Source organism: Scomber scombrus, chromosome 13 (genome assembly GCF_963691925.1).
Source record: "Scomber scombrus chromosome 13, fScoSco1.1, whole genome shotgun sequence".
In the NCBI taxonomy this organism is placed as follows: domain Eukaryota; kingdom Metazoa; phylum Chordata; class Actinopteri; order Scombriformes; family Scombridae; genus Scomber; species Scomber scombrus.
The window spans coordinates 9,489,258-9,513,257 of NC_084982.1; the positions used below are offsets into that span (position 1 = coordinate 9,489,258).

General features: G+C 40.1%; 3 protein-coding genes across 15 annotated transcripts in view; 1 reads left to right on the plus strand and 2 right to left on the minus strand.

Moving 5' to 3' along the window:
• The first annotated feature begins 1,314 nt into the window (after positions 1-1,314).
• On the plus strand, positions 1,315-5,691 carry cln5 (CLN5 intracellular trafficking protein). Its single transcript, XM_062431568.1, has 4 exons — positions 1,315-1,455; positions 2,669-2,843; positions 3,289-3,514; positions 4,219-5,691. The coding sequence occupies exons 1-4, from the start codon at positions 1,358-1,360 to the stop codon at positions 4,704-4,706; spliced, it is 987 nt and encodes a 328-aa protein (XP_062287552.1). The 5' UTR covers positions 1,315-1,357; the 3' UTR covers positions 4,707-5,691.
• Positions 5,692-6,213: 522 nt separating this feature from the next.
• Positions 6,214-14,790, minus strand: fbxl3a (F-box and leucine-rich repeat protein 3a). Of its 2 annotated transcripts, XR_009927046.1 has the most exons (6): positions 14,538-14,790; positions 11,804-12,185; positions 11,574-11,696; positions 10,638-10,809; positions 6,467-10,108; positions 6,214-6,432 (listed from the first exon to the last, which is right to left on the minus strand). XR_009927046.1 is itself a non-coding variant. In XM_062431566.1 (5 exons), exons 2-5 carry the CDS (start codon positions 12,182-12,184, stop codon positions 9,468-9,470), a joined length of 1,317 nt encoding a protein of 438 aa, XP_062287550.1. In that variant the 5' UTR covers position 12,185; positions 14,538-14,790; the 3' UTR covers positions 6,214-9,467. The 2 variants fall into 2 exon arrangements, 1 of the variants encoding a protein (XP_062287550.1); XM_062431566.1 differs by having other exon boundaries at positions 6,214-10,108.
• A 1,530-nt stretch (positions 14,791-16,320) lies between these two features.
• mycbp2 (MYC binding protein 2) overlaps positions 16,321-24,000 on the minus strand; it is a 60,065-nt gene continuing 52,385 nt past the window's right edge. For 11 of the 12 annotated variants that reach the window (XM_062432347.1, XM_062432350.1, XM_062432344.1 and 8 more), the window contains 19 exons: positions 23,645-23,869; positions 23,471-23,536; positions 22,922-23,161; positions 22,690-22,779; positions 22,511-22,591; positions 22,162-22,428; positions 21,728-22,011; positions 21,525-21,621; positions 21,259-21,378; positions 21,061-21,162; positions 20,829-20,957; positions 20,554-20,686; positions 20,287-20,390; positions 19,684-19,872; positions 19,480-19,587; positions 18,981-19,190; positions 18,792-18,899; positions 18,047-18,212; positions 16,321-17,886 (listed from right to left, as the gene is read on the minus strand). In XM_062432347.1, coding sequence (XP_062288331.1) covers positions 17,771-17,886; positions 18,047-18,212; positions 18,792-18,899; positions 18,981-19,190; positions 19,480-19,587; positions 19,684-19,872; positions 20,287-20,390; positions 20,554-20,686; positions 20,829-20,957; positions 21,061-21,162; positions 21,259-21,378; positions 21,525-21,621; positions 21,728-22,011; positions 22,162-22,428; positions 22,511-22,591; positions 22,690-22,779; positions 22,922-23,161; positions 23,471-23,536; positions 23,645-23,869 — 2,835 coding nt within the window. In that variant the 3' untranslated portion in view covers positions 16,321-17,770. The remainder of the gene's footprint in view (positions 17,887-18,046; positions 18,213-18,791; positions 18,900-18,980; positions 19,191-19,479; positions 19,588-19,683; positions 19,873-20,286; positions 20,391-20,553; positions 20,687-20,828; positions 20,958-21,060; positions 21,163-21,258; positions 21,379-21,524; positions 21,622-21,727; positions 22,012-22,161; positions 22,429-22,510; positions 22,592-22,689; positions 22,780-22,921; positions 23,162-23,470; positions 23,537-23,644; positions 23,870-24,000) is intronic. The other variant, XM_062432340.1, reaches the window with a different exon arrangement.

Below are 24,000 nucleotides of genomic sequence, written 5' to 3' on the forward strand. Positions count from 1 at the left end.
CAAAAAAGGTTTAAAACCCGCTCTCTTAAAAAAACTAGTTGTCATGAATATTTACAATGTTAACTGTTAATACAATTCATTAGTAGGCCTATGGCTTTAAATTCTAATAACATTATTATTTTACGGATTTGGACGCTTATGAAAAAAAAAACACCTTTAAATGTTACTCATACATAACAGTGTCTACTCATGTAAATATGTCCAACTACAGTTCTGGTTATTTTCTGATAAGTTAGAGGGTGTGTATCTTTTGGGCATTCGATTTGCATGAATGGAGAGTGAAATAAATGTCAATATCAAATAATTTAATCAACAGTTTCAAAAGCTAACCTGCAAATTCCCACTCAATAAAAACAGATTAACATATAAAACACAATTTAAAATGAGAAAAAACAGTAATTGTGACTTAAACGGTGTAGGATCAAACATCTAAATTTTGTTTCTATGAATCTACTGTTTACATCTCACAAAGTGAGAATGAAGTTAATGTAGATTGTAGCCTATTGGATAGGCTGATTATTTCAATATGACAAAGACTGTATTTCATTGCTTTTTGGTTGTCGAAATAGAAAGATATGTTTGTATTCTTCGTATAATTTAGAATATCTGTTTATTCATTCATTCATTAGTTCATTTATTCCCGAACAGTTTAGTCACTTAATTTTGGACAGGAGGACGTTCACGTGCTCATCGGAGTTGGGATCACATGGGAGAAGTAACTATGTGTTCATGAGCTTTTTAATTCGTGATGTTGAAACACCATGGACGCTACAAAGATGATGTATTGAAATTTTGTCCCAGATTTGTTGCTGCACCACCCTAAAAACACTAAAATGTTACTTTACCGGAGTTGTTATGGCGGTCTATGCTGATAAATAACTTCTTCTTTTTTTAACTAATCAAGGTCGTTCTACCTACAGAGCAGCTACCACTTACAACCTAATACCATATTACAAATTACACGTGAGTAAAAAAATTATAGGCAATATCTGAATTAGGCTAGTAAAAAAAAGTTTCTCCCATCCTTTGCTATGTTTTTGCGTAGGCTACATGAAGTCATCTTTTGGCCGACTGTTATATTATTTAGACCAGTTTGTACATGTAATATAGACTACATGTAAATTATGTTTATTAATTTAAAAAAAATCTGCGATTCTCTGATTTATTGTTCCGACTTGAGGGGGCGTTCACGTTCATTTTCCAACTCCGGTACTCACTTTCCCGATTATTCTGACAGCACCTGAATGCTACATTCGTCATGCGCTCTTGTTTCATCAACAAAACCGTCATGTGATCAATAATGAGGAAGTCAGCTCTTCGGAGGGTAGAAGAATAATGAGAAAGCTGTCCGTCTGACATGATGTCTCGCACCGAGGCGTTCCTGTGGTTAAACCTGCTCCTGGTTCTTCATGTCGGGGCTCAGTTCAGGCGGCAGCAGTGGCCGGTTCCCTACAGGTACTCACTGAATCTCACTCACTTCTGTCTGCGTCAAACTAACCCAGTTTAAACTCGCTTTAGGTCTGTTTTAGAGTTAACTTTTCCCCGAACTAGACATGTCTATGAATAATGTGGGGAGAAGGCTCAACGAGGTAATCATGTGTTGCCACAGTCTACTGTTGCCACACTCAGTAATTAGAGATAATAGTCAACTAGTCAACTTGTAGAGACATGCGTGGTGCGTTCACGTGACTCTGGAACCTTTGCACTCTGAGTAGTGAGAAAATGCAATTCAATTTAGAAGATGCTGACAAGTATTTCGTGCAACAATACTACTGTGTTAGGATGCAGATAGTGAATGTTGTTTACGTAATGATATCAATTAATTTGATTCATCCTTTGAGGGGTATTTGTAATATACTTGCAAAAATGATGTGACACAAACATAAACTTCTAAACAGGATTAAAAAAGGACAATGGTTACAGACAGATATCATTGATCTTTCTTCCAAGTTGACAAAATGTAAATTGGAAGGGTTTTCTTCTTGTGGATGGTTGGGATTTCTTTATCTTTTTATATTTATGACAAAGGTGTCCAAACTATATTTCTTAAAGCTCCATGTGGCTGCAGGTTTTCATTCCACCCAAGCAGGAGCACACCAGGCTTGACTAATTTAATAAAGTGATCTCAGAGTGCTTCTGTAATTGAGTGGTTACTGCGCATGCCACATAATGGCAGCGTCCTTGGTTCAATTCCAGCAAGGGACCTTTGCTCCAGGTCATTCCCTTCTCTCTCCCCCGGTTCCTATCGGCTTCTATGCCATCCTCTGTAAAATAAAGGCAAAAACACAAAACAAAACAAAACTTCAGGCAGTTGATTGGTTGAATCTTGTGCACTCTTGATTGGTTGGAACAAAAACCTGCAGGCACACGGCCCTCTATGGAATAGTTTGGACATGCCTGATTTATGACAGTTTTTAGATAATGGATATCAATATTAAACAAGTGGCTTTTTCAGGCTCTCTTTTTTTAGGAAACTTACTCACATACAAAGGGTTTTATAAATTAACACAGTTGTTCAGATTTATAAAACCCTTTTGTCTGTTTCACAAGCTAGCATTTTGTCAGTTTTTGGACTGAATAACATAATAGTGTCTAGCCATGCTTCAGAAAAACCTAGTGTAGTGGTATAAACCTTCTTTGGTGCTGACTTGCTCTTTGTCATCAACAGACGTTATGATTATCGCCCTGATGTGGACCCATACTGTAAAGCTCTCTACCCGTTCTGCCCCACCGGTGACCGGGATGGACAGATTCCCGAAATGAGGGAGTGGGATGTAATATCAGTTTATCGACTGCAAACTCCTGTGTGGGAATTCAAGTATGGAGATTTGCTGGGGAAGTTTGTAAGTACATAAATCCCTCTGTTTTAGCAGTGAAACATGCACAAAGACATCAAGGTTAGAGTCAGGATTGCATCACGATCCTGTTCTGTTTATCACTCATCATAAATTATAACAGATGCTGTCAGTGGAAATAATTATATTTAAAAAAGGACAGCAACATTTTGTTTCTTAGAAAACATTAGCAGAAATATTGGTTGTAAAGTGTATTATTCGATGAATGTAATTGTGAAATCATTTATGTAATGTGTTTCTGCAGATGGTAAAACATGTGATATGTGACAATTTAATCTAATGTGGTTGTACTGTTAAAATGGAAGTGCAGCTGTGCAACTTTATTTATAGAAACACAGGAGCACACTCCCCCCCCCCCCCCCCCCCCTACACACACACACGCACATAAAACACATCCATGACAAGCAATAAAATGTGTCCTCTTGGTTCGCAGCATATCATGCATGATGCTATTGGGTTCAGCAGTTCTGAGATGGGGACCAACTACACCATAGAGTGGTACGAGCTCTTTCAGCTGGGTAACTGCACCTTCCCTCACATCAGACCAGATGTGTACCCACCTTTCTGGTGCAACCAGGGAGCCGCCTGCTTCTTTGAAGGCATCGATGACTTACACTGGTCACAAAATGGCACGTTGGAGAAAATAGGAGAAATCAGTGGTAAGACTTCACATGTGTAATCTTGTGTCTTCGCTCATAGAGGACAAGAGGAAATATGAATATCTGTCCAGAAATCTATGAGAAAAAGGCAATATTCCATTTTTTTCCCCTGTCTGCCATAGAGCTCCATTATTGTCCAAAAAAGATTAAACACACACTACTCACACTCATTGGAGAACCAAAACGTGTATTAAACCACGACTGAAACTAGTCCCAAAAGAAATGCACAATTCATTCGTATTTGAGTAACATTTTCTAAAAACTGCAGTGCCAAAGTGTCTTAAGAACTGACTTTTTAAAATATGAAATGGTATGTTTTTGACCCATTTTAAAGAGTTTTGTCTTCTGTAGTAATGACTGGATAGAGTAAAGTCAAAGACACAGTAGTTATGTGGTCTTACAGCATAAAGGAGGTGCCTATGTTTCTTCTGGTTTCCTTCCACCACCCAACGATATGCAGCTCAGGTGGTGTGACATGCACTAACCTGTTTTCCTTGCCTTTTTTGCCCATTGCATTCTGGGAAGTGCTCCAACACCTCCCATGACCATGAAATAAATGAGTTAGATCTAGAAAATAGCCACTCCGTGACCATGACTATTTTTATAGACTCACTTTCTCTGGAAACCAGTTTGACTTTGTTAGAAAAATTACATTTACACCTTCCAAATGATCATTTTTCTTCTTTCTTTCTTTCTTTATCCAGGGGGCCAGTTCAATTACTTGTCCCAGTGGATCCAGGATGACAATGAGACTGGGATCTACTATGAGACATGGACAGTGCTTTCTGACCCCAGTCCTAATGCTACGGTGTGGTTTGAGTCTTATGATTGCTCCCAGTTTGTCCACCGCACATACAAGAAACTCACTGAGTTGGGAGCTGAACTGTCCAGCCGATCGCAAACCAACTACACGAAGATCTACCTGTACAGCGGAGAGCCCACCTACCTCGGCAATGACAGCGCCATATTTGGACAGCCTGCGTTGAAGAATCTGGCGATGGACATCCGCAACTTTTACCACACATTCAGACCACACCAGTCAATTATAGACTTTGCCATCAGTCTGTTGGAGGCTTATAAAAAGGTTACGATGGAAAAGAGCTTCTACCTTTACTATAACTTTGAGTACTGGCATCTGCCGATGAAGCCTCCATATGTGCAGATTACATATGAGGAGGTGCCTTTGCCTTAACAGTTCACTTGGACCAAAGAGTTAACATCCAGGGTTGCAATTAAAAATGATCTTCATTATTGATTCATCTGGTGTTTTCTCTTTTGGTTATTTGATTGTACCATGTCAAAACGTAGTGAAAATGTTCCCAGAGCCTTTTTCTTCCCAACTAACAAGCCAAAGATAGATAGCCAACTAAACAATTAAGAAAAACAGAATTATTTTTACACTTGAGAAGCTGAAACCAGTGAATGTCTGTATGTTTTTGATTTTAGGTAATTTATCAAAACAGTTAAGGTTAAAAGTTAATTATTGACACTTACATGAAAAATATCTCACAAGAACCCATGAGGTCAATTGAGTAGATGATTTGCAGTTTTCACACAGGCTGGAAACACAAGCTATTGAAAAGCATGGCAGGTATAAAGTTGATTGTTTTAGTATCTTAATAAGTACTGTGTTTTATGCATTTGAGGCTCTGTTTTCACACTTTTAGTACAGTTATAAGGTCTAAAGATACTTTGAATGTGTGAACGATACTGAAACATTATGAATTAAATAAAGCACCAGGTCTGATGCTTTGTTATGAATTAGGGCTGGGTGATATATCGATATATTGACGAGACCATATATAGTCTTAGATATTGTATATTGTAATATCGTGATATGACATAAGTGTTGTCTGTTCCAGGTTTTAAAGGCTTCATTACAGTAAAGTTATTTCATTTTTTGAACTTACCAGACTGTTCTAGCTGTTCCATTATTTAACTTCACCCTCTGACTCATCATGTCCACATTACTGATAATTATTGATCAAAAATCTCATTGTGTACATATTTTGTGAAAGCGCCAATACTGTCAATATTGAGATGGAGGTATTTGGTCAAAAATATCCTGAGATTTGATTTTGTCCATATCGCCCAGCCCTACTATGAATTCAGATGTGTACAGTATAAGTGAAGATGTTCAACTGTTGATTTTTTCACCTATTAAACATATCTCGACAACTAATGGTTGCCAGGACACTTGGTACAGGTATGCATGAACCCGACAATGAATCATCATGACTTTGGAGTCATTTCCTTTAGTACTACCACGAGTTGGACATTTGTGTTATTTAGTGAAATATATTAACTACTGGATGGATTGCCATGATATCTGGTACACACACTCATGCCCCCTTTAGGGTGAGCTGTAACTTTGGGGATACTGTCTTTTCATCTAGCGCCATCATAAGGTCAAAGTTTCTAATTGGATTATTTGCAGGTTTATGACCAGCTATGTTTATTCTCAGCTGTGCTTTGTTGTCATCAGCAAATGTTAGCATGCTAACATGGTTAAACATTATAACCGCTAAACATCAGTATCTCTTGTCCTTATGAGCATGTTAGCATTTAGCTAGCTTTTAGCACCTCTACATGAGTACATTCTCACAGAGCTGCCACAATGTATTAATTCTTGTTTCATTCATTTCAAAATACATTTTACTGTATTCCTTTTATTATTTATTTACTATTTGTGTGTACACTATTATTTATTGCACTTTAAAACAAAACAAAACAGGGATAACAGATACGAAGAGTACATTCACAATGTTTTATTACCAGTATAAGATCACATGTCGAAAAACAATTTCATGACAGGTGACCAGTAAAGCAAAGCAGACAAAGCAATTGCCATACGGAAGCAAAACTAAAGGACAGCATTGTCAACACAAGTTTACTCATAATAAACTTATCGGAGGACTCTGAACAAACAAGGTTAAAATGACAATTACTGACGAGGCATCTTAATGATGAAAGATAAATACATTTCCCTCTTCCTCTGTGTGAAACGTTTTACTCATCTGGCTGAATTCTCACATTAAAGCCAATAAAGACCAACAACAAAGTGCTGTAAATGAGTTTTGAGACACTGACTGCCTTCAAAAAGTTGAAAGAAGCTGAAGAACTTTCACTTCAGAGCTGTTGTCACGGCAACGGTTTTATCCACAGCAAAAATCATGAAAAATAATCAGGAGATATGTTAATGAGAGTAATCAGAGTAATAAGAGACCAATACTACTAAATGTTAGCGTTTGCACTTCCTGAAAAAAGCGACTCAGTTTTAGTCGACATTCCTGTTTGGCTGCATGAAATATCTAACGTGACATATACGGAAGAAATGATAAAAGGAAGAAAGAATGGCGGGAAAATAAAACACATGCAGGATTGTCCAAAAGTTTGTCCACTAATGACAACTGAAAATACACAAATTATTATTCTCTAACATAATTACATAGTTTTTAATAACATACTGACACAAAATGGTCACACTTGCTCATAATTTGGTTACCTTCTTATTGCCTTAATTTTTACAAATCTGTTTTCAAAATGATGATCAGCAGGGCTCACATCTGGTGACTGGAGGGGAAAGCACTCCTTTCTCTTCCCTGAAATTCAAGCAAGTGAAGCAAAACTTAAGTGTATTTTTTAGTGTCATCGTCACGCTGGCAAATTATCCCTTTCACACAATTTAACAAAAAACACTGTGGCATTCATCTGCAGAACTGTGTGCAGGGTTAAACTGACAAACTGGAGTGTGATCACTTAAAGTTTTGCTTAGTAATTTTGCAAATGACTTAAAATAGCTCCAGTGTGTTGGTAAATTCTTAAAAGTTTGTTGTAGTGAATTTAAGACTTTTGGACCCTCCTGTGTGCAACAAAACCATCAAGAGTGGGGTGGAAGTGTCAAAACTAAAATCTCACTGCTGGTCTGCTTGCTGGTTTTTTAAAATGATTCTTGCTTCTTTTGTATTACCGGAAAACACAAATTAATTACAAAAGCTATATCCATATCAATAAATTACACAGCTTATTTTCTCTAATGAGTACAGTATGAAAAAGATCCATCTAGCAAAGGATAACTCGCAATCTGGTTTATAAAAGACACGAGCTGTCGGTTAAGGAAACTTCAAACCCTGACAGAGGGTGAAATAAAGAAATAAGTACATTTCTATTCACAATAATAATCAAACACACAGCGTTTTATATACAGATGCATTTGACTTCCTTCTTAAAGGAAAAAAAATGTGTTTCACTCATCTGACTTGCCAAATCTCTTTTGAACTGAAATGAATGGGTGGGTTTGTTGTTGTTGTTGTTTCGGGACAGTTGTGCTAGCGTTATCTGCAAAGTCGATGCTTGTAGTGACACGATGAACACTGTTCCTCTCCTGCGTGTACGATGAGATGACACAATACAGAGCAAACGTGGGCTAATAAGAGGGCAGATATTCACGACAGGACCGAGGTTTAGAGCTTGAACAGGCAAATAGTAGAAGATACAAATGAAACCTATATAGGAAATATTTACTGAATGCACCTGAGCCACACAAAGGATTAGTTTTGCATTCCCAGCACGCATGACAAGCTAACAGCCACAGAGACTAGCCTATTGCTGAATGATTATAAAGCAATCTGAGGATGAAGGTTGGAGACTTACCGATATCTATCTCATAAAATTTCTCTGCACTATATACTATATTTATATACAATTATTTATCTGACTGGTTTTTTCTTCAATAAACTGTCCTCAGTCTCTGATTCAACAGAGCCGCAGTACAGCTGTAATAATCAGCACTATAATTTGGGTCCAACTATGATATATTGGAGTATTTTGATGTTTCTTTGCTTTCATTTGGATGTTTAGACACCCAAAAACACAAAGCCTCTGTTTGTCCTGACTAGCATTTGGTATTCATGTAAGGTGCTTAGGATATCTATACCTGTGCAGAAATTATATTTAAAATAAATGTGTTAATTTGATGCAGAAAAAAAGAAGAAAGAAATCATTAATCAACACTGTATACCTTCACGTCACAAATATAGACTTATATACATATTTCTCTTTCTCTCCTGACCAACTTCCAACATTTTTAGCAGTCATGTTTTCTTCGCGGATGTGAGATTGAGCTCAGGGCAACATAACTGCTCCTATGTTTTACATTAGTTCAAAATGAGGTGTAGGACCCAGCCCCTGTTCTTCAAACTTAGTGAATACCCGCCTTGACTACACCTGACAAAAAACCTTCTGTCTCATAACTATACAAATACCTCTGATGCCATACTGTGTGACAGAGTGCAGAGCTACTATCTCAGACTGGATTTAAGTAGGCTAAGTGGTAGTGATACATGTATTTGTGCGCCTAATCATTTCAATTACTCCACAATGTTAAAAAACATTGAACACACACACACACACACACACACACACACACACACACACACACACACACACACACACACACACACACACACACACACACACACACACACACACACACACACACACACACACACACACACACACACACTATAGATAATCATGACCAGGCTACAATGTCCACATAACTCAATTTGCCAGTTATAAAAACATTGCTTTTGTCTAATGTTTCCACCTGCAATGGTCTGTGTGTTGATAGTTCAAAGTGTGAAGAAGCCAGCCTGGTGAGTTCTGTCTCCGGATTCTGCAAAGCAGGTTTTTACAGTCCACGTGGAAGATAACAGGCAGAGAGTTTTGTGGTGTTTGCATGACATGATAACATTGTGTAGCAGTTAGGTGCCACATCACATCCCTGCCCTCACACTCCACGCAGTTCAGTAAGTTCATGCTCTCCATGTTGCTACCAAAACATTCAACTTCTGCTGAGCATTTAAAGACTTTTTTAACGCACACAAGGAGTCATGAATGTTTTTCGCCTCAAATTTGAAACACTGAACTCTGTGTGATTTCTGGCTGTTCTTTACCAGGTTGGCATCATGTCTGGAAACCAGACACGGCCCAGGTGCTTAGAAACCTCCCAGTGGATCTCATCCAGGGAGTACTTGTGATCTGGAATCAGCACCTCCTCCATGATGGACAGCTGAGACAGCCTGTGGCCACACATCTTCACAAATTCCACAAAGGCGCTGCAGGAAACCTCGCACTCACCCAGGCCGATGGCTGACAGCTGGGTGCAGTGCTTCGCAATGCGGATGAGCTCCTCGTCCAGAGGACGCAGGCCATTGGCGCACACTACCAGCTCCACCAGACGGGGGCAGTGGAGGCCAACTCGGCCCAAGACCTCCTTGCTGACCGAGCGGCCGAAGTAGAGGTGTGTGACGGGGATCTCCTCATTGAAGAAAGGGCCGAACTCATCCTCATAGAGGAAGAAGTACATGACCAGGTTGAATTTGGGCGAGTGCCGCACCATGGCGTCCCAGCTGCTCTTCTTGATGGTGTGGAAGTGCTGGCCTGGGTTCTCACTCACAACATCAATACGCAAGTGCTCCAGGTGGACGTGTTTCTCAGAGGAGAGGGCCAGCAGGAGTTCATCGCTCAGAAGGTGGTAGTTCAGTGCCAGCTCCCTCAGCCCGTGACACTGATCTGCCACACACAGGATCCCTGCAAATATGGACAGGTTGTATCTTTTAATGCGATTCATCACCAAATCTTGTCTTTAATGTTTAAAAATGTATGAAGAATTTCTAAATGTACAGCCATGAGGAAGAGGAGAAACACAAAGAAGTCAGACAAAGTTGCAGTTGAATCGGCAGACATCACAACTAACAATTAAAAACTGTTCCAGGAAAATATCTGGAAGAGGGAGAAACCAGCTAACAACACAACAGCTCATTCATGCATATCATGCGATGTCTACCACATAAAATGACAACATTGTTCAAGGCCAGGCATGAAAATTGCAGGCTCCAAATAAGCTACTGAATGGAAAAGCCTTGTGACCCAAAATAGGAAATTAAAAATATTTGACTATAAATGCAACATAGCCATGGCTTGTAAAATTGTTGAAAGCAACTGAAAGTCATCCATGAGAAAAAAATAAGAAAATATACACAAACAAAAATCAAGACAAAGCTGCTTCTTGTAATTTTAAGCACCGAGACATCCACAAGAAGTTTTTATCCCTCTGTACCTGCTGGGGAGACGTGAGGACAGCTGCTCATCTTCAGCAGTTTCAGAGTGTCGCTGTTGTTGGCCACCAGCACCTTCAGGGATGGATCATCTACTGGTGTGTCGTCGATCTTGAGCGAAGACAACGATTTGGAGTTGACGAACACCACAGTCAGAGCCGAGATGAAATGAGACTGCGGACAGAGAAAGAAAGCGCTGAATTATAAAGTATGTTTGGTTTAGTTAATGACTGAAAGTGGTGGATTCTCTTCTTATTTCAAAACAAAAACAGCTGTTCCTCCTTGTCCTCCTCTTTGATTTATATGGATTTGAGATGAGAAAAAAGCACTAGACTCAATAACTTAACTTGAAGGAACAAGTAATGCCAACAACCAGTCAACAAAGTTAAGTAACTGCACAGAAGAAGAAAAAAAGACTAAAAATTGTGCAAGCATAAGAAAGAATCAGCTGTCCTTAGAAATAAAATCCTTAAGACTGGGAAATGGAGAAAGTGGAGACACAAGAACTGTATGAATGTGTCAAGTTTCAAGTTCCTATGACAACAACACTTCAAGTTAAAAACACATTTATTGCTGACAGTTTCCCAGAGCACTGATTTTCCAGAGTTCATGAAATTATCTCAGAGTGCTTCAAGAGAGACAAAATAAAAACTGAAAACTGTGTTTCCTCCTGAGGCTTTGAGGTAATTACATCCATGTCCCTGGACAGCTTGAGAACAGACACTGCTTTTCAGCCCCATCCTCAGATAGCAAAATAAAAAAATCTCCTCTCTACTAACATGCTCAGCCACAGCTCCAAGGGCACCGCGGAAATGCTTTAGCAACGTATAGTCAATCAAATTAGATTGTGAACTGGAAGAACAAAAGCTCTTTTGATTTCTCTTTCAGTTCTGAAAAACAGGATGCTATAAGACCCCTTGTGTTTATGGTAATTATACCTTTGGAACCTCCATGAAACTGGGCCTGGCTGTAGAGATGAGCCCCAACGTCTTCAGTGAGCAGTTCACCAACTGTGAAAGAATGTCACATGCTGCCTCTGCAGACTCCATACTGCTGTCCACCTGCAACACAAAGACTGCTGTCATTTTCAGAAGGTAACAAATATTTTCACACGTCAGGATGCTGGTAAATCATAAACATTTCAAGCCATCTGCATTTCCAGTCTCACCTTGAAGCTGACGTACTGCAGGTGGTTGGAGTGCCTCTTTATAATCTGTTTGATGAGGTCTGGATGTGTGGCTTTCAGGTAAGAGCTGGCCGGCTGGTTAAGCTCAAACTCGAAGCATCTCCACAGCTCGGGCATGTGGAAAGCCTGGTTCCACCCACGGCACACCTGAGAGGCATAAGCCCGGTCCAGCAGAGGGAGGTACTGGAAGATGTGGAGCAGGAGCTCCTGAGGCAGTCGTGCCCACTTACACTCTGACGACTCACTGGCTTCGGCTGTCTCCGAATCCTCGTCCACCTGCTTTCGCACCTTCTTACAAGCCTCCGGTGTTCTCTCACTGGGAGAGCCACTGCTGTCCTCCTCACCTCCTTTCATCCTCTTCATCCTGAAACATGGAGGTAAAACAGTTGGTTATAGACCAGCACCACAAAACGCAGAGCTTTTTAAATACTAAATATACATGTTGCTATATTGATTAATAAGTCCATTCAGTGGTCCTTAACTGGTGTGAAAACTGATCCTTATGGCTGTTTTGTGTTTCATGGTCCGTCACCTCTTCCAAATACCAGCACTTGTTTTAACAGATTTCCAGTGCAGCTATTTAAGTTAAATTAAGGCCAGACATTAATTAATTAACACAGCTAACAAAATCACAAAAAATGTTATGTGCATTAAATTGGAATGACAGAGGAATAAAGTTTTGAACATGCAGTAAGAAAAAGCACTGTGGCAATGTGGCTATTAGTATTTCAACTAAAAAAAGGGTTAGCCATCTGTGAATGCTTCATTTGTTATCAAGCTGTCATGTAAGAACCATCTCATGTTGGTTAAAAGGCAAAGAGTTCTCCCATAAACCTTCACAACAAGATCAACTGATTTCTCAACTCTAATATGTTCCCATAAGCACCACTGGAGTCATTATGCACTAGTGGAAGAAGCATTGCTCCAGCATGCTCAGAAGCTCCTCGTAATATTGCTGACCAAGCAGTAAGAAAATAAGTCTGAAGACTAGCTCAAGATCCAAGAACTGTTTGAAAGGGGCTCCAGAAAGACCTGGATGAAGGAGGTACAACTGTCACAGAGAAAACAATAGCAATGAAATCCACCGCCACAGTCTCCATACACAATCACCACGTAAGACTCCGTTACTGAAAAAAAGACTTGTTGAAGCTTGTTTGAAGTTCACTATACAACATTTGGAGAAGTCTGCAGATTATTGGAAGAATGTGGTGCAGTCAGACGAGACAAATTGAAAAACACACCATCTTTGGAGGAGAAGTGGCTCTGCATGACCCTGGAAAAATCACCATACCTACAGTAAACTTCAGAGGTGGAGGCATTATGGTATGTGGCTGTTTCTCTTCTCATAGTACCAGCAGAATCCAAACTGTAAAAGTCATGATGCACATATAAGGATATACTTGAGAATATTCTGTCGCCATCCACCAGGACAATAAGGATGAGATGCTGGTGGACCTTAGAACTGGACAATGGTCCAAAACAAATTGCAAAGAAGACTCAGCTGGTTCCAAAGAAAGAAAATAAAGGTGTGGGAATGGCCCAGTTCATCATCCGACTTGAACACAAGACAACATTTACCCTCTCCTTCATTTCATTTCAGTCAGCTTGTTTGACACTTTCTTCCTCTGTCATTTCAATTCAATGCATTGCATGTAGTGCTTAATTTAGCTTTGTTGCCTTACTGAGTTATTACTAATGTCTGGTCTTATTTACATGTGAACAGCTGCAGTGGAAATGTGTGTACTGAAAAAAATGTCCACGTGTTGAAGACATATTTCCCCCACTGTATGGGCACGTGATGTAGAGAGCAAAGCACTTTAAAAAGTAATGAGATCCTCTTTTTTTTTTTTTTTTTTACTAGATACATAAACTAATCTAAGCAGGGGCTTTGCGTGGTTACTTGATGCATCCAGTACTAAACCAGTTATACATCCTTCATACATTCTTCTATGAGTTTTACAGACTATCACTTATAAACATCTCTGTACTGGCCCATGCACCACTGATTTAAACAGACTGACTACTTTAACATCTCATCATAGTCATTTGATTTAAGTCATGTATAAACATTTTTGCATTTAATTTGGAATATTTTATGAAGTGCATTAAAATAAAATAAGTAGCTCAATAACTTTTTGCCCCTTTTGTGTTTTTGTTGATGGTGGTTTACTTTTGTTTTTATGTTATTATCTCTCTTTGATACATTTTAAACGAAGAAATCGACCGTAGATATAAACAGTTAAAACTGGTGTTACAATAAATATATAACTGTTATATAAATATGATGGTTTAATTACGCAGAAACATTAAACCTCACACTGCTTAATTCATAACTTGTGTGTTGCTATATGCGGTTCACTTCAGCTGCACTCTAACCGGAGGCCATGCTCAGGCAGGTGGCTGTCAAAATATTGACATTAGACGCAGGCAAAACGTCTCATTAGATAGATGACAGTGCATTTTATTTCACACGTGTACTCTGGTTAATTTACATGAGCAATCACTTTTCTTGCACTTCTCGTTAAGTTAGCTACAATGGTGACACCGTCAATGAATCTAAGTACAACAGTTTAGTTAGCTAGCTAGTTTAAGGAGAGAGATATTCTTCCGGGTGATAAAAGTTACTATTCAGGACTTTAATTGACAAATGCTGGACAGCTTATTTTTATACGGAGATATTTGCTATCTTAGCGCTCTGCTTGGTCGCCCATCCTACCTTGTTTACACTGCTATCTTTCTCGCTGTTAGCAGAAAATCCGACTTGACACTTCAGCCCGGGCCCACGCTGGAAAAGCTCATTCGCAGCAGCCAGATAACACGCATCTGAGCACAATAACCGAGTCCTGTTTTTCACGTTAGAGAAGGACTTAGTGCAGTTTTTCGTCTGAAGAAACGGCCCCGCAGCCTGCCACCACCGCTCAGTTGACCTAATTCCCTCTCAGGAGCTAGTCGCGGCCCCCTGAGCCTGAAATGGCGAAGTGTTGTTTTGAGAGCAGCGGTGCATTCTGGGAAATGCAATGCGAAATGGCTGTTGGTGAAGATCGTGTGTGGTGAGAGAGGACTCACTCTGATGACTTATCTGATGACTCACGCTGATGGCTAAAAAATATGTTCTGTAGTTTAAAAATGGACACAGATACACACTCGTGATTTTATTTTCCATTCAACTGTTTTAATTGTATTTAAATATATTTTTATATTGCTTTATTCGGGTCTAAGCCCAGAGCACCCAGAGCCAGGCACTGTTTTTTTTTTTTTTAAATGCGTAGACTTTAATTTTACTACACTGTATGACTACTGCACACCTTAGTAGTAGTAGTGATTTATTGTGGCCCTTATTAACATTTTTACTTAAATACAAATAAGGAAAAACAAAAATATTACATTCATTTTTAATTGCACTTCACGCTGTGACACTGCCTCAACTGAAATGTCTTCAGAAGTTTCACTCTTAATCACAGTTGTTATTAACTCGCTCAGATTTAGTCAGCAGCTGGTTGTTGTCACTGTTCAGAAAAAAGGACATTTTATAGATTCGGGGCCATGGGGGCTGCAGCCCTGAAAGGCACCCCTAGCTCTGCCCCTGGTAAGGACTTACATAATAAAGATAATCATACTGTAAATGTCATGTTGTGCTGCCATTAACGTGAACTTAAGTACATCTAAAACCGTTTAACAGCTTTGTCTGATTCCATTTTTGGTAAGATAAAGCTGTTACTATTTGAGTGTGAGTATTTGAGTGGAGAAATGTACAGTGTATGTGGTGATGACTGTACCCCACTACTTATTTGTGGATTGCTTGTACTGTACATTTGAATTATACTGAATATTGTTTACAAATGCTGTCACAATTTAGCAGAGGCCCTGCTTTTTGATATACTGATTAAACACAAGTCCTAAATAATAATATCAGCAAAGTGTTCACCCAAAACAAATATTAAAGACAATTCAATTCAATCATATAACTTTCCTCCTGCCATATGCAAACCATTTCACCCAATTGAAGTGATACAGATCTTGGTAACAAATACACCAAAAAAAAACAGGTTTTGAGTTGTGTGCTGACATTAGCTTGTACTGTACTGTAGCTCAACACACCACAACCACAAGGGGTCACAAGATAAATATGATGAAGGAAAATGGAGGAGAAAAAAAAGCTGCACACAATCTTGTTTATTCTTTTACACATTTCCCCTATCTTTGCCTTCTATTCATGTGAGTCATTGGAATATTTTACTTCTTAAAGTAACATTTATTTGAATATTCTGTAGTTGAAGTGGTCACAACCAGTTTACACATGTAACAGATGGTGATGAGTCAGAAGTAGACACTGCTTTGTTTATGAAGTCACAAGCAAAAAAGGTTGAGAGCTGCTGATGTCATCCACAATCAGTAATACAGGTCAACAGGAGGCTTTATGTAACCCTTGAGTAAGACCTCACTTGAATATTTTCGCAGTTTGATACCCAGAAATAATAGCAGAGTAACACATCTTCTCATTTTACTCCTCTCTGCAATGGCAGCAGGAGTTTCAGCTTTTTATTTTTTATTTATTTACAGAAATTATGTGTACATGATCCATTGAATACTTCAGCTAGATTTGACACCGTCTGTCTTTACTATAAACAAACCAAAGACCAACAGGTGGGTCATTTAAGGGAAAGGTCAACGCTAATTAAGTAATGACACAGTGTATACTTTGCGAAACAGAGAACCTGGTTTATTACCATTCAACTCCATCCACCATAGATATTACAGAGCAGATTCACAAGTATTAAGCTTTTTTATATAACAGCAGCTGCTTTTTTTTCACACTCTGTTCCCCTGACCCCCCAAATCCCCCTGCCTCCTACTAGGGAAAAGCATTACAGGTGCACAATTTTATTTGGTGTGACGACTGGCCCCTCAATCCATTCAGCTGTAATCAGTCTCACTGTGAGGTTTTCTTGTTACTTTTTGTATCATTGAAGGATTTGGTACTTTTTTTTTCTTCTTTTTTTTTTTAAACAGAGCTTCAAATAGGATGTACACCCACCATCATTCACTGCAGGCGCCAGACTCCTTCCCGCTTCCAGACAACAGAAAAGATATGACATTTAGAAGAGGGGGGAGTATGACTGTCTACTGTATAAAAATGTACAGTGGCTTTATTGACATACATTCCATAGGTTAAACAGCTGCAAAATAGGAGGCACACCCAGTATTGCACTTCATTAAAAGTTCTGGCTCAAAACATAACCCAGAATATCAAACAAAACTGAAGTGAAGAGTAGCAACTTCGGAATACAGCTAATTTGAATAGTATCATTATATACAAGATTAGATAAATCGTACACTATTTTCCTTCCAAACATAATATTCTTAACAGTCCTAACCACCAACTTATCTTTTTTTGTCCGTCAACCCATGATGCACTTGACAGTGGAGAATACTGTACAAGATTACGAAAAAAGTTTACATACAACAATATTTTAAATTCATAGTTAGGAAGCTGGAAATACGGCCTGTTCCTTTTTTTTTTTTAAACCCACGCTGATCCACAGTTGCCTTATGCAAATGTATTTCATACTCAATGTTTAATCTCGTATTGTTACACTTGAGTGATCAGGAGGTGTGCAACGTCTATAGAAGCCGAGGGAATACAACGGCCGCATGCAAACACGTCACAAGTTTTTTTCTTATTTTTATTTTCTTTTTTAAACTCTATTGTTCTTTTTTCCCCCATTCAGGTTACTCTCAATCCAAAAGGAGTCACCACTCGTGTTTCGTAGCAAAGCCTGGATACTGATGTTGGTAGACGAGCAGACCTGAGGACTCTTGGCTAGGGTAGAAACCTGGTCCAGTGTCCAGGCCACTTGACGATGCAAGAGCCAAGCTTCACGGCTGAGCTTCAGCAGCAGCCAGAAATCACAGTGGACAAACTGGTTTTCAGTAAAAGTCTCTTGTTGTTTAGAAGGTGTGCGCATTCCTGCACACCCCACAGCCCAAAGCGAACTCCTCCCCTGTCGGCGGATGAACCACATGCAAAGGGCACTCAGTACCCTCCAGCTGTTTGCCTTTGGGCCCTGTGACAGAAAAGACAAGGATTACATCTCAATTGTATCTTCTCACAATCATTTCAGTCTGATTTCTGCAGGCAGTCAGAATGATTAAAGTTTGTTTGTGCTCTCTGAATAACTTTTAACATTGTTCCAGAAGAGTACAGTCAACAGAATCACTACACACCTGCAGGACAATGGGGTAATTCCTCCTTGGGGACACTGGTCATCCTCTGGAAGTCATCGTGGCAGGCGTTGCAAAAGTGTGTGGTGCCAAAGCAGAAGAAAACAGCCACGGAGCAGCAGTACCGGCATTTATATTCAAGGAAATCTGTGCCATGCTTTGAACACATCTGGTGAGGAAATGCATAAAACATCAGCAGGGATGAGATCATATTTTGTTTTATGAATACAGATAAGCACCTCTTTAAAAAATACTTTGGGATGTATGCCTGTTTGCTTTCTTGCAAAAGGTTGATAAGAAGAGGGATATGTAGTACTACACTGGAAATTAAGTAAACAAACTGCTGTGGCTACAAGTCATGGACAGAGTGTGTGTTGCAAACAGGGATTTGACTTCTGTGGCTTGTTCAACAAGCTAAGCTGCAGGACAAGACCTGTGTTCATGTTTGTAAGTTATCATCAAGTTTTGATGAGATTTTATTTAAACTTTGGAAATCTTGAACGTTTTTTTCATTTAAGATCATGGGACAAAGTTTTATTTATCTTCCTTTTCTTTGCTGATCCAAAAATGATCTGATCCGTGATTGTGCACAAACTACCAGTATTCCCATACCATGATCAGATGACTTGTTCTAGAAACCAGTTTTATTTGAGTATACTCAGGCCCTTCGTGTACAAACATAAGAGTGTCACTTCTCATCTAACTAACATAGTATAGCAAAGGATGCCCACAGGTATCATTTACCCACCTGAGCTCTGGAGACATCTGAACATGCTCCACAGATCAGCTCACTGGGGTCGTAGTCATCTCCCTGTCCTGCCTCTGCATCGCAGCGAGCCTCTCCCCCAAAATAGGCCTGGGAATAAGGACAGCATTCATTCTCAGCCCCAGAACTACATTTGAATAGAATATTGTGCTACTTTAGTTTATATGGTACCTTCTTGCACTTGTAGCAGACATAGTATGCATATCTGTTCATGGCAAAGCCTGCTGGGTCGTTGTGGAAGCGTGCTCCTGGTGTAGTTATTGCCTCACTCTTATGTAGACCTTCATACTCCAGCCTCATCAGAGCCTTTCTCCTCACGTCCTCGTAGAGCTCCTTAATGGGGTCGAGCAGGTCCTTGATCACTGAGTGGTTGATTTTGTTCTGGAGGCAAACAGTGAAAGAAAGAAACATTGATAAATGTCATTCTTTTGAGTTTTTACTGCATGTGTCAATGGCATTTCAAAGAGATGACTGTGAACAAAGAGGTCAATGTATGTGAGGGAAAGACGCCCAGTAGACTAAACTTATTCAACAACGAATTTAAGTAAACTGAGCTAAATCAAAGTTGATTTAGCTCTACTTCTAACTTTGAGGTGTGGTGGATATGGTTTTCAGCCTCTTTGTTAGTGAGTAAATCTCTAAAGTCAGGACGGCTCAGGTAACATTATACCTTGCAAATTGGACACAACATGAACCCAAAAGTGATTCGGGGCCCCAGCCAGCGATTTTCAAGAACACGACGAGTGCACTGAAGGTGGAACACGTGAGTGCAGTCGAGCTGGAGACAAAACAAAGAGAGTTAAATATTAAATGAGAACAAATGTAAAGCCGGACGTGAAACACCTCCTGAATAAACAGTCACTTGTAGAGCTACCTGTACGGCAGGGGCGGCAGAAAGAGCCTCTGTGAAGCAGATCATACACATGTCATCTGCATCTTGTTTCAGACAGCCAGTGTTCTTGTCGCAGCCATGCAGACATGGCAGGCAGGACTCCTCATTCTTCACTCCACCACATGGGTGTCCGCAAGGATGAGTCTTACTGCATGCCAGTTTAGCGTATTCCTTGGGGAGACAATATGAGGTTTTGTTACAAATTACTCTTTGCACTTTTATATCTACATTATAAAATAAAACACTGTACTACATGAGTCCACATTGTTCAACATGTGTGTTGTACTGGTATGTGCTATCAATTATTATTTTATTTCATTAGAGACACCACAGACGACTCTTTCTGAATAAAATAAATATTATTTATGGATTATTTTGATTATATAGTGTTGTGCTACTTATCCCAGGCCACTTAGAGTCAAAGTGTAGATATAGGGCTGGGTTTTTTTTAAATCCCTCAACATTTTAAACAGTGGTACAAAAGAGCATCTGTGGAGTTTGCAGTAAGAATTGACCATTATAATATTGTTAATCAACTAAAGATGGTGAGTGGAATTTTTTTAAATAATTGCTGGTGTTCAGTACCTGGCAATCTGGGTCTGAGCAGACACTGCCCACCGCAGACAGTTCCGTTCCGTTCCTCGTCCCACAGAACCTGCAGGCATCTGAGCTGCTGGATGCAGGTTTACCTAGAAAGAGATCAGACTTATCAGAACAGACTTCTCAAGGCTATTGGCAGCCAAATAAAAACTTTCAATGTAATTACACTATTTTAGCAGATCTATCAATATTTATTAACATCACCAAATGCCATGATAATACATTTAAAAAAAGACCAGTATGCAGTGTTACCTGTGTGCTCTCTGAACTCCACCATAGCCTTCATTGTTTTTGAGTCAGCCAGAGCCATGAGCCAGAACAGCTTGGTCCTCCCACAGCCTTCATGGAGATCTACCTTTATGGCCTCCTCTTCCTCCTTGAACACCTGTAAGCACCCATGAAAATACATTATTTTTTTAATAATTGGTTACATTGGTGACATAATAATTGGTTTCACATTATTAAAATAATGAGGCATTGACACTATTGGAGGAATATTATATTATGCTTAAAAAGCCAACACTAACCTGTCTCTGGTGAGAGCGCGTGCGTCGGTGCAGGTGGAGGAAGCGGTCACAGTCGGTACAAAGGTTGCCACACATGTTACACAGGATGATGGCTGCAGTCTCACCGTCGTCATGGTTGTCACACATGGGCTTTGGATATAAGAGAAGGACATTAGTTTGTTATTCTTTTGATTAGCTGTCAATTAGTTTCCAATACTGAAGCTCCCAGCTTTTTATAGGCTATAGCTCTCACCATCTGCTTCTGCTGCCCATCTTTGCCCATCCAGCGACCAGAGGACAGCCTGTCTACATGGTCCTGGTCCAGCACACACAGTGAAGCCAAGGCCAGCCACAGCTAACAGACAGAACAGGACATAATGTGATTAGTTAATATACAGTATTTCTAATCATAAATACAGGCTCTGCAAGGGGGCAAAGTTTGAGTCCATACCCTTGTTGTGGCGATGCAGCGTACAGGAGACCGATGCTCCTCCTCCATTTTGGTTAGAGCAATGATCGTCTCTGCTATTGCATTTTTGGTAACTCTGGACCAGGCATCTGAAAGGTGACCCTGAAAAAAGGCACATAACCGTCTTAGAAGTGTATTTTTAGTGCTATGTAATCCATAAAATGTGAAATTCATGACAAATATGCTTCTATATTTCATTAAATATGCTGATGGTAAAGAGGAAGGATGTGCATTCAGTGGGAACTTACACCGGCCATGTCTTTAACCAGCTTTATGATGATCTCTGCAATCTGAGGAGGGGTGGAGCCTTTCATCCACCAGTGGCTCTCCCCTCTGCGGATGTAGCTGAACATTAAAAAGAGAGGCATAATAATGTATATTTGTGTTTTCTTGAGTCTCATCAAATACATCCTTATTATGTAATGTCTGCTTAGGCTTGGTAGAAACTCACCTGGAGTTGAAGATCATGGGCAGCGTGACGGTTGTGACCCCTTTGCCTGCAGCCATGCCAGCTGTGCCAGAAATGGTGGTGCCTTTGGCCTTCAGCTGCACAGTGAGGGCTTTTGCAATGCAGCCCAGGAACATGTCAAGGATGCCTAATTTGTTCCAGTCACCTTTCTCTGTGGAGTGGATGATGTCACTTATGTCCGCCGGTGGCAGAGCTTTTACTCCAATGATGCTGGCAAGTCGCACTGGAGTCACCTCTGGAAGGACCCGCCTGAGCAGTGATGTCACCTGAGATGAGATGAGATGACAAATGACATTTTTGAATAGTCCTACAAGGTATTTACTCAAACACAAGAGTTCTTCTGGCTACATTGTGGCCAACAGTGAGTAAAAGGACTAAACCTTTACTTGTGTGTGTTTGTTTGTGTGTCTGCTCACCTGTCTCTGTACTCGTGGGGAAGCCGTGTGCAGCAGAGAAAACAGGTCTTGCATGAGTGTTAGCTGCTGTGCGAGGTACTGGCGGCCCACATTGGAGCCACTTAGAGCCAGGACCATAGACAGGAGCTCAAAGCAGTAGGCATCTGAGGAGGCGTCGTCATCGCTGGGCTGGGAGTTGGCGTTCTCTTTGCTGGAGATGGCGTGCTCCCACTCCTCCCTCACGCGTGTAGCCTCCATACGAATGGCCTGGACAATGTGTGCACACACCTGGAAAAGAATACACTCGTTATGTTAGAGTGTAGGGGTTATGATATTTCATCCTGAGCTGAAGCTTGGAAAGACTTTTTACCTGTTTCTGAAGGTTGGTCAGTTTGCTCCTGCTGAAAATGATTCCCACCATGTGCTCTTTAAGGTCTGCATCAGATGGTACCTATTCATAAAAATGTAAAAAAGTGCAAAGCATTAAGTTAAAAGGTCACTATATATGCGAGTCAGTCAAACAGCATAGCTACGCATCACAGTGCAGACCTTGTCTTCTCCCTCGGGTGATGAAAGCAGGTTTTTCTCCTCCTGCTCTGGGGTCGGCTCTGCATCTCCACAGATTAGTTTACCAAAGACCTAAATGAAAAAAAAAAGCAGACTTATCTGTAAAATGTACATTTTTACAGCTACTTGCATTCAAATGTAATATTTGCAAAATGTTACGTTTAAAACAGAAAATATAGTATGGTAATAGAAGAAAACCCTAAATTATACAAACCTGTGAAGTGATGAGGCGAAACACGCGGAGTGTCTCAGCCTCACAGTTCTTTTGCTGGGCCATGCTGGCTGAGATCTGTCCTGGAATCTTGATGCTGTCTCCCTCTTTCCAGCCAAGGACCTTCACTTGACGCACCCTCAAGGTGTTTTCTGGACCTTTCAGCTCCACCTTGATCACATGGTGATCCCCTCCAGGGAGCTCACTTGTCACCCAGCCCATTTGACGCGAGTCGAGGTCAACCTTGGATGAAGGGGCACAGCGATGTTCATGGAGTTCAACCACATATACATGTATATCTGTTTCATGTTTTAAACATGGTGCCATCATAAAAATAACACTAATTTAATGCTTTTTTGTTTTTACATCTTTTGTTCCAAAATAAGTCCGTTTGATAGGACAGATGAAAGGATGTGGTCATATGAAGAACAATTTATGGCGCTTAAAAAAGCAACCACAGTGAGGCCACAAGCCTTTGATTTTTACATTTTGAAAGTGGACTTGATGTTAAATGGATACATTTTGGACACACTTAACATGAACAGACCATACCTGTTTGATTCTGCAGAGGTCTTCTATTGCTTTTCCACACAGGAATGTCACTGAAGTTACTTTGTTCTGTGGATATGACAGCAAAAATGAAAAACATTGAATCCATCAAAAACCCATATGGAGAAATTAGCATCACTCAAACACATCAATGTCTGCTTTGCTTTGCCTCCTCACCCCAATGTCTCGGGAGTTGTCAACATGAACAGACACATTGGAGGCATTTATGCCCTTCACACAGCTGATGGTGATGCTCTTAGTCTTGTTCTTGTCCTCATCTCCAGATTCCCAAAAGGTCTCTGTGGAGCCATCTGTTAGGCTGCCGATCATGGCAGGACGACTGGACGTTTTGATGTCCACTACACTGGTCAGGTCCTTGAGACAGGTCACCAGGCAGAGATCCTGTTACCATACAAATATAAATCAGTGTCAGGTCTGTGCATTAACACAGAACAATAAGACCCTTACTGCTGTTTCTGTCTGTGCTATAAACACAGAATAGATCTACAATGGATCTACAGTAAATACAGTCA